This window comes from Haliotis rufescens, unplaced genomic scaffold (genome assembly GCF_023055435.1).
Source record: "Haliotis rufescens isolate VD_foot unplaced genomic scaffold, xgHalRufe1.0.p SCAF_14, whole genome shotgun sequence".
Lineage (NCBI taxonomy): Eukaryota > Metazoa > Mollusca > Gastropoda > Lepetellida > Haliotidae > Haliotis > Haliotis rufescens.
Window position 1 is genome coordinate 14,665,714 of NW_025963824.1, and position 12,637 is coordinate 14,678,350.

The 12,637-nt window shown below is 46.8% G+C and overlaps 1 protein-coding gene across 1 annotated transcript; it reads right to left on the reverse strand.

The window, feature by feature from the left end:
- Positions 1–7,214: 7,214 nt before the first annotated feature.
- Positions 7,215–11,615, reverse strand: LOC124117924 (multiple epidermal growth factor-like domains protein 10). Its single transcript, XM_046479936.2, has 5 exons — positions 11,504–11,615; positions 10,811–10,886; positions 9,378–9,728; positions 8,514–8,640; positions 7,215–8,269 (listed from the first exon to the last, which is right to left on the reverse strand). Exons 2-5 carry the CDS (start codon positions 10,878–10,880, stop codon positions 8,125–8,127), a joined length of 693 nt encoding a protein of 230 aa, XP_046335892.2. The 5' UTR covers positions 10,881–10,886; positions 11,504–11,615; the 3' UTR covers positions 7,215–8,124.
- Between the last annotated feature and the right edge of the window lie 1,022 nt (positions 11,616–12,637).

Here is a 12,637-nt window from a genome sequence, read left to right on the forward strand (position 1 = left end):
AGCACCACTTTCAATCCGTTGGTCTCCAATGTTTCAGGTCCAGTTTTGAGCACCACTTCAAAATAGTTGGTCTCTAATGTTTCAGGTCCAGTTGTGAGCAACACTTCATGTAATGAGTTTGTCTGTGATGTTTTAGGTCCAGTTGTGAGCAACACTTCATATTAGTTGGTCTCCAATTTTTCAGGTCCAGTTTTGAGCACCAATTCAAATTAGTTGGTCTCCAATGGTTCAGGTCCAGTTGTGAGCAACGCTTCATTTAATGAGTTTGTGTCTAATGTTTGAGGTCCAGTTTTGAGCATCACTTCATGTAATGAGTTGTTCTCATATGTTTCAGGTCCAGTTGTGAGCACCACTTCATATTAGTTGGTCTCCAATGTTTCAGGTCCAGTTGTGATCACCACTTCATATTAGTTGGTCTCTCATATTTCAGGTCCAGTTGTGAGCACCACTTCAAATCAGTTGGTCTCCAATGTTTCAGGTCCAGTTTTGAGCACCACTTCAAATTAGTTGGTCTCTAATGTTTCAGGTCCAGTTGTGAGCAACACTTGATGTAATGAGTTTGTCTGTGATATTTCAGGTCCAGTTGTGATCACCACTTCATATTAATTGTTCTTCACTGTTTCAGGTCCAGTTGTGAGCAACACTTGATGTAATGAGTTTGTCTGTGATGTTTCAGGTCCAGTTGTGAGCAACACTTCATATAAGTTGGTCTCATATGTTAGATCCAGTCGTGACGAGCCACTTCCTTCTGGTATGATCTGTTTTTTTCATGATTTATGTCCAGTTGAGACGCATCACTTAGACGAAGCAGATTATTTCTCCAGACGGAATCATTTTTTCAATATTTTGGTATAACATCGGTGGTACTTTAACTCCATATAGTTTCTATAGACTCGGTGACCTTGACTGAATGTAAGCATGTCCTTCTACGATTGTACGTTATACCTAGACGACCAAGGTGCCTGGACATGGGTTACACATTGCAACTGTCCGTGGTCATGTGGGCTCCATTCTGAGAAAGCCATGCTATGCTGGACTTTCTCTGTGAAGAATGTGGTCAGTAGATATAGGGGTGTATTTTGCTGGTCCGAATGTTCCGAGTAGTAGGGAAAGTATAACCTTCCGCATTCATGGTGAAGTGTAAGAATGAGTTGCGGGTGCTGTCCACACCCAATGATACCCCAGTTACCGTAGAAAGGCAGTTGTAGTGTCAGCTGAGGTCGTCTGGAAGTCTGATCTCTAGAGCACATATACTGATAAACATTAAAAAGCTCTAAGCTTCAGGTTAAAATGAAGAGATACGCTGTCTCCGTTTGACTATTAATTTAGCACAATAGTCAGTGCAAAGATTTGGAGTTTTGGACCTCTGTGGTGTGTACCCGTTCCGTCAAGTAACTTTTGTAGAGGTTTATAACGATTTGCGTATCACTACCAAAGGATCATTTTGGAAAACAAAATCAAGACTCCATAGTCTATAGTGGGATGTACCACCTCCAGTAAAGATTATTTAGTCATGTTGATGTCTTTTAATGTTTTTGATCTAAACGTGCAAAATCCTTTTTAAATGAGTTGGTCTTTCAACATTTCAGATCAATTATAAGAAGCGCCACTTCCTGGAAAATGAGCTGGTCTCTTATGTTTCAGCTCCTGGTGTAACGCGCCACTTCAAATAATGATTTGTCTCTAGTTTTTCAGCTGCAGTTGTGATGTACCACTTCATTTAATTAGTTGCACAGGATGCACGTGCATCATGTTTTTGACAAGACTTTTCCGCAACTGAGTCCCGTTGCACTTTTGTAGGCTGTGTTTGGGAAAACACTCCATTTTAAACTCAATTGTTAAATGGACTTTAAGGATACAAAGAGAAGCAGTAGAACGATAAATGAGTTTATTGACTACAGAACATGTAACTGCTAGTGTCTGTTAAGTTTTATAAGTATTTTCAGAAGTGACGTTTCTTTTGCCTTTCAGTGTATGTTTTAATGCACAAATGATCGTGAAAAGGAAGATTGTTTGCATACAAAGTGTTTGTTTTCTGCTTCATTGTTGTGAGTGTAAAGGTTGTGAATTTGAGGAAACACATTTTCAGGAAGTTTGATATTGTGTAAATTAATTACCGTTGTCAGCTAATATTAACCATATTTATGAAACTGAAATGTCCCGGTGTCATAGCAAAGCAAACACTTCCTTTTGCGATCTTAACACATTAATGCGCACTATTCCTTGTCAGGTCATGTTGACACAACTATAGTCCCTCTTCATATGTGTGACGTATAGCACACCAGAAGTTACGGCACACACGTCCCATCCAGTGTACATTCCCAAGCTCTACACCCTGAACCTCCCCATCACTACACCCTGAACCTCCCCATCACTACACCCTGAACCTTCCCATCACTACACCCTGAACCTCCCCATCACTACACCCTGAACCTTCCCATCACTACACCCTGAACCTCCCCATCACTACACCCTGAACCTTCCCATCACTACACCCTGAACCTCCCCATCACTACACCCTGAACCTCCCCACCACTACACCCCGCACCTCCCCACCACTACACCCTGTACCTCCCCATCACTACACCCCGCACCTCCCCACCACTACACCCTGCACCTCCCCATCACAACACCCTGTACCTCCCCATCACTACACCCCGCACCTCCCCATCACTACACCCTGTACCTCCCCATCACTACACCCTGCACCTCCCCATCACTACACCCTGTACCTCCCCATCACTACACCCTGCACCTCCCCATCACTACACCCTGTACCTCCCCATCACTACACCCCGCACCTCCCCATCACTACAACCCTGCACCTCCCCATCATTACACCCTGAACCTCCCCACCACTACAACCCTGCACCTCCCCATCATTACACCCTGAACCTCCCCACCACTACACCCCGCACCTCCCCACCATTACACCCTGTACCTCCCCATCACTACACCCTGAACCTCCCCATCACTACACCCTGTACCTCCCCATCACTACACCCTGAACCTCCCCATCACTACACCCTGAACCTCCCCATCACTACACCCTGCACCTCCCCATCACTACACCCTGCATCTCCCTATCTCTACACCCCGCACCTCCCCATCACTACACCCTGAACCTCTCAATCACTACACCCTGCATCTCCTCATCTCTACACCCTGCACCTCCCCATCACTACACCCTGCACCTCCCAATCTCTACACCCAACACCTCCCCATCACTGCACCCTGCACCTCCCCATCACTACACCCTGAACCTCCCCATCACTACACCCTGAACCTCCCCATCTCTACATCCCGCACCTCCCCATCACTACACCCTGCACCTCCCCATCACTACACCCTGAACCTCTCAATCACTACACCCTGCATCTCCTCATCTCTACACCCTGCACCTCCCCATCACTACACCCTGAACCTCCCCATCACTACACCCTGAACCTCCCCATCTCTACATCCCGCACCTCCCCATCACTACACCCTGCACCTCCCCATCACTACACCCTGAACCTCTCAATCACTACACCCTGCATCTCCTCATCTCTACACCCTGCACCTCCCCATCACTACACCCTGCACCTCCCCATCACTACACCCTGAACCTCCCCACCACTACACCCTGCACCTCCCCATCACTACACCCTGCACCTCCCCATCACTACACCCTGAACCTCTCAATCACTACACCCTGCATCTCCTCATCTCTACACCCAACACCTCCCCATCACTGCACCCTGCACCTCCCCATCACTACACCCTGCACCTCCCCATCACTACACCCTGAACCTCCCCACCACTACACCCTGCACCTCCCCATCACAACACCCTGCACCTCCCCATCACTACACCCTGCACCTCCCCATCACTACACCCTGAACCTCTCAATCACTACACCCTGCATCTCCTCATCTCTACACCCTGCACCTCCCCATCACTACACCCTGCACCTCCCAATCTCTACACCCAACACCTCCCCATCACTGCACCCTGCACCTCCCCATCACTACACCCTGCACCTCCCCATCACTACACCCTGAACCTCCCCATCACTACACCCTGTACCTCCCCATCACTACACCCCGCACCTCCCCATCACTACACCCTGCACCTCCCCATCACTACACCCTGTACCTCCACACCACTACACCCTGCACCTCCCCACCACTACACCCTGCACCTCATCACTACACCCTGCACCTCCCTATCACTACACCCTGCACCTCCCCACCACTACACCCTGTACCTCCCAACCACTACACCCTGCACCTCCCCATCACTACACCCCGCACCTCCCCATCACTACACCCCGCACCTCCCCATCACTACACCCTGCACCTCCCCATCATTTCACCCCGCACCTCCCCATCACTTCACCCCGCACCTCCCCATCACTACACCCCGCACCTCCCCACCACTACACCCCGCGACTCCCCATCACTACACTCTGCACCTCCCAACCACTACACCCTGCACCTCCCTATCTCTACACCCCGCACCTCCCCATCACTACACCCCGCACCTCCCCATCACTACACCCCGCACCTCCCCACCACTACACTCTGCACCTCCCTATCTCTACACCTCCCTATCTCTACACCCCGCACCTCCCTATCACTACACCCCGCACCTCCCTATCACTACACCCCACACCTCCCCATCACTACACCCCGCACCTCCCTATCTCTACACCCCGCACCTCCCCATCACTACACCCCGCACCTCCCCATCACTACACCCCGCACCTCCCCACCACTACACCCCGCGACTCCCCATCACTACACCCGGAACCTCCCCATCACTACACCCCGCACCTCCCCATCACTACACCCTGCACCTCCCCATCACTACACCCTGAACCTCCCCACCACTACACTCTGCACCTCCCAACCACTACACCCTGCACCTCCCTATCTCTACACCCCGCACCTCCCCATCACTACACCCCGCACCTCCCCATCACTACACCCCGCACCTCCCCACCACTACACTCTGCACCTCCCTATCTCTACACCTCCCTATCTCTACACCCCGCACCTCCCTATCACTACACCCCGCACCTCCCTATCACTACACCCCACACCTCCCCATCACTACACCCTGCACCTCCCCATCACTGCACACTGAACCTCCCCATCACTAGACCCTGAACCTCCCCACCACTACACCCTGCACCTCCCCACCACTACACCCTGCACCTCCCCATCACAACACCCTGCACCTCCACACCACTACACCCTGCACCTCCCCATCACTACACCCTGAACCTCCCCATCACTACACCCTGCACCTCCCCATCACTACACCACGCACCTCCCCACCACTACACCCTGAACCTCCCCACCACTACACCCTGAACCTCCCCATCACTACACCCTGCACCTCTCCATCTCTACATCCCGCACCTCTCCATCACAACACTCACACCTCTCCATCTCTACACCCCGCACCTCCCCATCTTAAAACTCACACCTCTCCATCTCTACATCCCGCACCTCTCCATCACAACACTCACACCTCTTCATCTCTACACCCCGCACCTCCCCATCTTAACACTCACACCTCTCCATCTCTACCCCCTGCACCTCCCCATCACAACACTCACACCTCTCCATCTCTACACCCTCATCCCCCACATCTCAGTACGCCGCTCTTCCCCATCTTTTAACCCGCAACTCCCCATCTTTGCATCTTCTTCATCACTCCACCCGCGAGGTAAATGTGACACATGTAATACAGGGCCATTGACACTGTGCTGACAAGTGTTCAGGGATGACTTGCGTACGTAATTTGTGTAGACTCTTTATGTTTGTATAGGCATGTCTGTGACGTGGGTCCTACAGCTGAATCAAGCGATAGCATGTCAACCAAACGTACACGAGCTAAGGTCATGCACTTTATGAAAACATCTACTTGTTAAACATAAACATATGATATAATTCGATAAATCGATCTGGTGTGTAAATCTTCCTTATTTGTACAGGGAGAGCGGATTTGATGCCTGTATCATAAATGTTCAATCATAAGCATACTACAGTAAAGTACGGTTATAACGAACTCAAAGGGACTACTAATTTTAGTTCGTTATAACCGTAGTTCGTTATAAGCATATATACAGCATAACTACTGCAAATAGTCGGGACCAAAAAAGTAAGTTCGTTATATCCGTCAGTTCGTTATAACCGTGTTCGTTATAACCGTAGTTTACTGTAATATTCAAAATAAAATCATTTCTCAAAATATTGATAAACTGATATGGCCGTATAACAACAGACACACGTCGTGCACTACACAAATACAGGACGACGTCAGATGATATTCATTAACAGGAAGGAAGGAAACTGGTTTCCAACTAACAAGTAACTCGCAGCTCACAATTTGATAATCAAACGATATGCGAAATCATACCATGTAATTCATAACAGATGAAACGCAATGAGCAATTCTTACAATTTGGATGGTATTGTAGTACATCGTTACGGTAAGTTTATCCTCAACCCATGAATTATCGCATACATTACGTTTTCACAAGCAGATTTGGAGAGTTAGGACTATATAAACGAGGAGTATAACTTAACTAGTTGACTAACACGATCTTGTAACCAAAACATAAAAGGAAGACTCGAAGTTTTGTTTATTTCTTTAAGTACTGTTGTAGGAAACAAACACAGAGTATATTGACACACGTTACAAAGAGCTTAAAAATGGTATTAAAACACAGGCCTAGATGAAACACAAATCAGGTCCGTTGAAAACTAAAATGACACGACCAGTTTCCTTCAGTTTCTTCATCATGTTTCTTCCACGTGGTAGGAGGGCACGGGTGGTACGGGTGGCCCAGTCGTCTAAGGCGCCGCGATGCGCTATGCAGACTTGCGTCCCTTGGGCACGCCAGAAACTTATGATAGTGGGTTCGAATCCCGGTTCGCCCCGATTATGTTTCTAGGTTTGTCAGCACCATACCCATGCTCGTGGGTTTCACCGAAGCGGTAAACGTCTAGGACCTGCATCACTTGGGGCTTTCCTCCAACATTAAGCTGACACGCCGTGATATAACTGGAATACTGTTAAAAAACGGCGATAAACACAACTCACTCACTCTTCGTGGTAGATGCGTCATTTGACAAGAATGATGTCCGATGAAATGCCCCTTTTGTTGACTTGTGCCATATGTTCCAGCGTTTTTCAGGTGAACAATTGACTTGCCTCTGCATGTGTTTGTGACGGGTGACACTTGATACGCTCACTGTTTCGCGAACACATGGTATCATCACTATTTGATAGCGATTCATAAACACATTCTCATGATGTAGTCGGAATCGTACAAGCGACTCTGCATTTTGCAGAGATTTTTTATGAATACGGAAAGGGTTTGTAGCTTTTATTTACATGGAATGTTATAGACGCCAGTTGTTGCTAGAGGAACACCACTACGGTGCCCGTGTTATAGACGCCAGTTGTTGCTAGAGGAACACCACTACGGTGCCCGTGTTATTGACGCCAGTTGTTGCTAGAGGAAGACCACTACGGTGCCCGTGTTATAGACGCCAGTTGTTGCTAGAGGAACACCACTACGGTGCCCGTGTTATAGACGCCAGTTGTTGCTAGAGGAACACCACTACGGTGCCCGTGTTATAGACGCCAGTTGTTGCTAGAGGAAGACCACTACGGTGCCCGTGTTATAGACGCCAGTTGTTGCTAGAGGAACACCACTACGGTGCCCGTGTTATAGACGCCAGTTGTTGCTAGAGGAAGACCACTACGGTGCCCGTGTTATAGACGCCAGTTGTTGCTAGAGGAACACCACTACGGTGCCCGTGTTATAAACGCCAGTTGTTGCTAGAGGAACACCACTACGGTGCCCGTGTTATAGACGCCAGTTGTTGCTAGAGGAACACCACTACGGTGCCCGTGTTATAGACGCCAGTTGTTGCTAGAGGAACACCACTACGGTGCCCGTGTTATAGACGCCAGTTGTTGCTAGAGGAACACCACTACGGTGCCCGTGCTATAGACGCCAGTTGTTGCTAGAGGAACACCACTACGGTGCCCGTGTTATAGACGCCAGTTGTTGCTAGAGGAAGACCACTACGGTGCCCGTGTTATAGACGCCAGTTGTTGCTAGAGGAACACCACTACCCTACCCATGTCGTTGTCATGGACTTCACTGTATGTTTCATCCGTTTGTCGAAATGTATCAGGTGAAGAGCTCCATCGGTCTGCTACACGATGATATTCAAGCTCAACCTCCTCCTGTTGAGCCTCTCTATAAAAGATACGTTTGTCGTCAGCCCTGGTATGAACAACCATGTCTGTGTGCATAACATACTACATTTCTGAGTTTCTTTTTTATAATTCCAAATAGGAGTTTTTATATAGGTTCCACAATTCTAACATGGTCCTGATGGACCAGTTTAAATCATATTTTGGTGGTAACAGCATATATTGCTGTAAATCAGTCTTGATTCTCAACGGCGTATACAAAATGAAGCAAAATATAACATACTCACCGTTTTGTATGCCACATTTTCAGGACCTGCGCGACAACTGTTGTGCACGCGCAGAATACACAGACCAGTGATAACGTCACCACTGCAAGGTTTAAATATGTGGAGTATCTTCCCTCGTCATGGGGACCTGAAACAGATACTCATAGAAAACACTAGTTGTCATGACAGCGGGATACAGTATGATCTCATTATACACAATTATTACATAGAGGCACACACAGTAGTTAAGTCGTTGATCGGCTGTTGTCATATGGGCTAATGTAAGAATTTAAAGGTTTGAGAAGATTTTGGATTGAATTTTTGCAACCATCAAGATACATCACTGATGAAGAAAAATGATGTTGCTAATTTTTCACGAACTGTTTTGCGTCAACACTAAGCAGCCACTTTTGTGGCAGAATGTAAGGGTTGTGTGCACTATTGGTTTGCTGCTCTGCTCTCCTTTGAATCTATCAGCTTTACTGAAATATACTGTTTGAAGCGGAATTCTAAAAGGTATAAAAAGCATTCAAACCAACTAATTTGGTTGCTCCATTTCCATCGTTCAAAAGTGCGAGTGTAAATACGAACATGTTAAAATATTTTGAAAATTTTAAATGACATATTTATGTTGGTCGTTATGGAATCTTTATGTCTTTTTCATGTTCTTTCTGCTGTTCTGGTGTCCCCCGCCGTGATATTGCTGGAATAGTGCTAAAAGCGGCGTAAAACCATACTCACTCACTCTTTCTGCTGGTTCAAGAAACCGTTCTATGGCTCAGAGCCTTAAGCATAGACATATTTTACAAATATGATGTCCATGGTTGCAAATCGTTGCACGTATTCTTGTCTTACATGTTCCTGTTACTGTGTTGCATGGAGAGCATCCACTTGAACAGTTCTTACAGCCAGTCCCGTAGTAGGAGTCCTCACATCCAGACACACAGGAGGAGCCCAGCTGACAATATCCTCCATCACAACCACCTGGACATGCTGTACAGTTACCTCCTGGACTGTCACATGGTATGTTGCAGCTGGTGCCTTGATATCCTGGGACACATCCGTTGGTGCAATTACCACTGCCACTGATTGAAATGACGCACGTATTATTTTTACAGTTCTCGTTGCACACAGACGAGCATTTCTGATCGTAGTATCCAGGGTCACACTCTATGATGCAGTGTCCTGATATGCTGTCACAGTCTGAACAGTGTTGGTTATCCTTGCACTGGGTTGCTGAAATATCGATACAATTTGCTGTTACATGGCATAGATATGTCATTTAATAGACCGCCTCCGTGGTCTAGTGGTAGAGCCTCCGCCCGGAGAGCGGAAGGTCAGGGGTTCGATCCCCGACCGCGTCATACCAAAAGACGTTAAAAAATGGTACTTGTTGTGACCCTGTCTGGCGCTCGGCATTAAGGGTTAAAGCAAGGACTGGTCGGCTAGGAGTCAGTATATTGTATCTGAGTGGGGTATTCATGTTAAACTGCGGCATGGTATCTCAGTGTGCTAGCACTATAAATCGGCATCAGTCCGGTCTAGTACAAGCAGCCACACACACGTGCATGCACGTCGCGATATAAGTGCAATAATCTTGGACGCGACGTTAAACCCAATTTCATCTCACCCATTTAATAATACTGCAGTAAATATTGCTAATGTAAAGATATCATATATTTAAAGGAAGCTGCGCTGACTGTAAGTCCCGAACTAGAAATCTCACATGATGAAGTAAGCTTACACTAGCCTACATTAAAAAACCTGCCGTACCAGCGACCACTAAATCATCACTAATCAAGGTGAATCTACTTCATCATCAATTAACATTTGTTTTTTGTTTGTTTGTTGTGTAACGCCGCACTCACCAATATTCAAGCTATATGACGGCGGTCTGTAAATCGAGTCTGGACCAGACAATCCAGTGATTGACAAAACAGGAGCATCGATCCCCGCAATTGGGATACGATGACATGCATCAACCAAGTCAGAGAGCCTGACCACCCAAAACCGTTAGTCACATCTTACGACAAACATAGTCGCCTTTTACGGCAAGCATGGGTTGCTGAAGACCCGTTCTACTCCGGATCTTCACGGGTCTCATCGATTAACAATTTCCAGCGCAAATGAAGAAAACAATTCCGCAAAGTCGGAACCTTTTAAATAATTATCTACAGTTTCTCACGCTCGGATTGGTGCGTATTACGTGACAATCACGCATGCATCCCTGTGAGCCCGAAATTAATTTTCAAAGCACAAAAAAAATGTCACGTAAATCCATATGAAGTACAAAACATGTGACAAAACAACATCTGTACCTTTAACCCCAGGTCCTGGAGAAGAAACGGTCAAACAGCTAAAGCAGAACATCGCCCATAACAAATCCATAGTGTTCTGAGAAATAGAATTACTTCGAATTACAAGTTAGGAAGGGCCACTGGTAGGTGGGAGTCTAACACAATAGCTTTTAACAAATACGTCGTACAAAACAATGATGACACTGACTGATGTAAAACCCACACAATAAATACTTCCGCATAATTGACGCCAGAAGCATGAACTATACATTTCGAATGTATTATTTATACATTTGAAACTACAAATGTGGTTTCAGGAGTTATAAGGCTTTGAGTTGTGAGTTGGGTTTAACGCCGCTTTTAACAGTATTCCAGTTATATCGCGGCGTGTCAGCTTAATGTGGGAGGAAAGCCCGAAGTGACGCAGGTCTCAGACGTTTACCACTTCGGTGAAACCCACGAGCACGGGTATGGTGCTGACAAACCTAGAAACATAATCGGGGCGAACCGGGATTCGAACCCACAATCATAGGTTTCTGGCATGCCCAAGGGACGCAACTCTGCACAGCGAATCGCGGGGCCTTAGACGACTGGGCCACCCGTGCCCCCTTTAAGGCTTTGACAATAAATAACGATATAAATGTGTTATATATGTTTTGCTTCACATTATTTAACACAAAACACGAGTTGACAACAGAGAAAACATGTGCATACTTGCTGTTGTTAAGACGCCGTCAAATACAACCGAACAAATACACTGACACTCTCATAACCTTTATGAAACTAAACACTCGAAATATTAATGACGAACATAACTGGATTTCTGATATGAGGAAGATGAAATTGCATAAACAATAGAGCTATATAAGGACATGGCTTCTTGCTGGTTGACAAACGCATAAATGAATAGCTTCGAAAGGTGACGTCTTCCGGGTCCCGTGTGATTACACCGGCATCACAAAAATACAGACAAACAGCTTCCGGTCTACAACGAGGCAATATCTCTAGTCAGAGGTCAAAATTACCTAGTACTCTTGGTTAATATACTCAACAACAAAAGTTCCTGTGACACCAATGTTTAAGTGTATTTATTAAACAAGTAAAGTTTGGTTTTCAATAGTAGTACATGTATGGAATCAAGTCACAAAAACGCAACTGCAACAGAACAGCATGCATCCCACGCAAAAGTTGACTTTAATGCAAGAACCATGCATTTCACGACCCAAGAATGGGTATAAAAACATGTGCGTTAACGGGATTCCATAAGTCTTGTTTAGCATCGTGCTGACAACAACCACTCAGAAAAACAACACAATTACGCAATTATTCAACATTACGCAATGCCACGCCTTTCCGAAAATGAGCAGACACATCATTTGGTGTTTATGGCGACGTTGGCAACAGACGAATGCAGTCAGAGACCATCCTCGGAGTGGCAGGCCACGCGTTACCAATAATCGACAAGACAACTGGATTCGAACAACACACCTACGAACTCGACTCCAGCCAGCAACAGTGGCTGCAAGAAGCATCCCTGGCCTTCGACGAATATCTTCACAAACCGTACGTCGTCGCCTCAGATGGGCAGGGATTGTCGTCAGAAGACCCACCAGACGTCCCATTTTGACAGGAAACCGCCGTCAAGCACGTCTACAGTGGTGCAGACAGCGTCTACGCTGGACGGCCATGCAATGGGGACAAGTTCTATTCACTGACGAGTCTCGTTTTCACCTCACCCACAGCGATGGAAGGATTCGAGTGTACCGACGTCGAGGTGAACGTTACGTCAATCATTGTGTCATGGAAGAAGATCGGTTCGGGGGCGGCAGCGTTATGGTATGGGGTGGG

Bases quoted from the DNA above. Each gene is read 5' to 3' on its own strand.
- LOC124117924 (XM_046479936.2), bottom strand. From the start codon at position 10,880: ATGGATTTGTTATGGGCGATGTTCTGCTTTAGCTGTTTGACCGTTTCT. The intron at 9,729-10,810 runs GTACAGATGTTG...TCGATATTTCAG, and splicing joins TCCAGGACCTGGGGTTAAAG to CAACCCAGTGCAAGGATAAC. The intron at 8,270-8,513 runs GTGAGTATGTTA...TATCTTTTATAG, and splicing joins AAAATGTGGCATACAAAACG to AGAGGCTCAACAGGAGGAGG.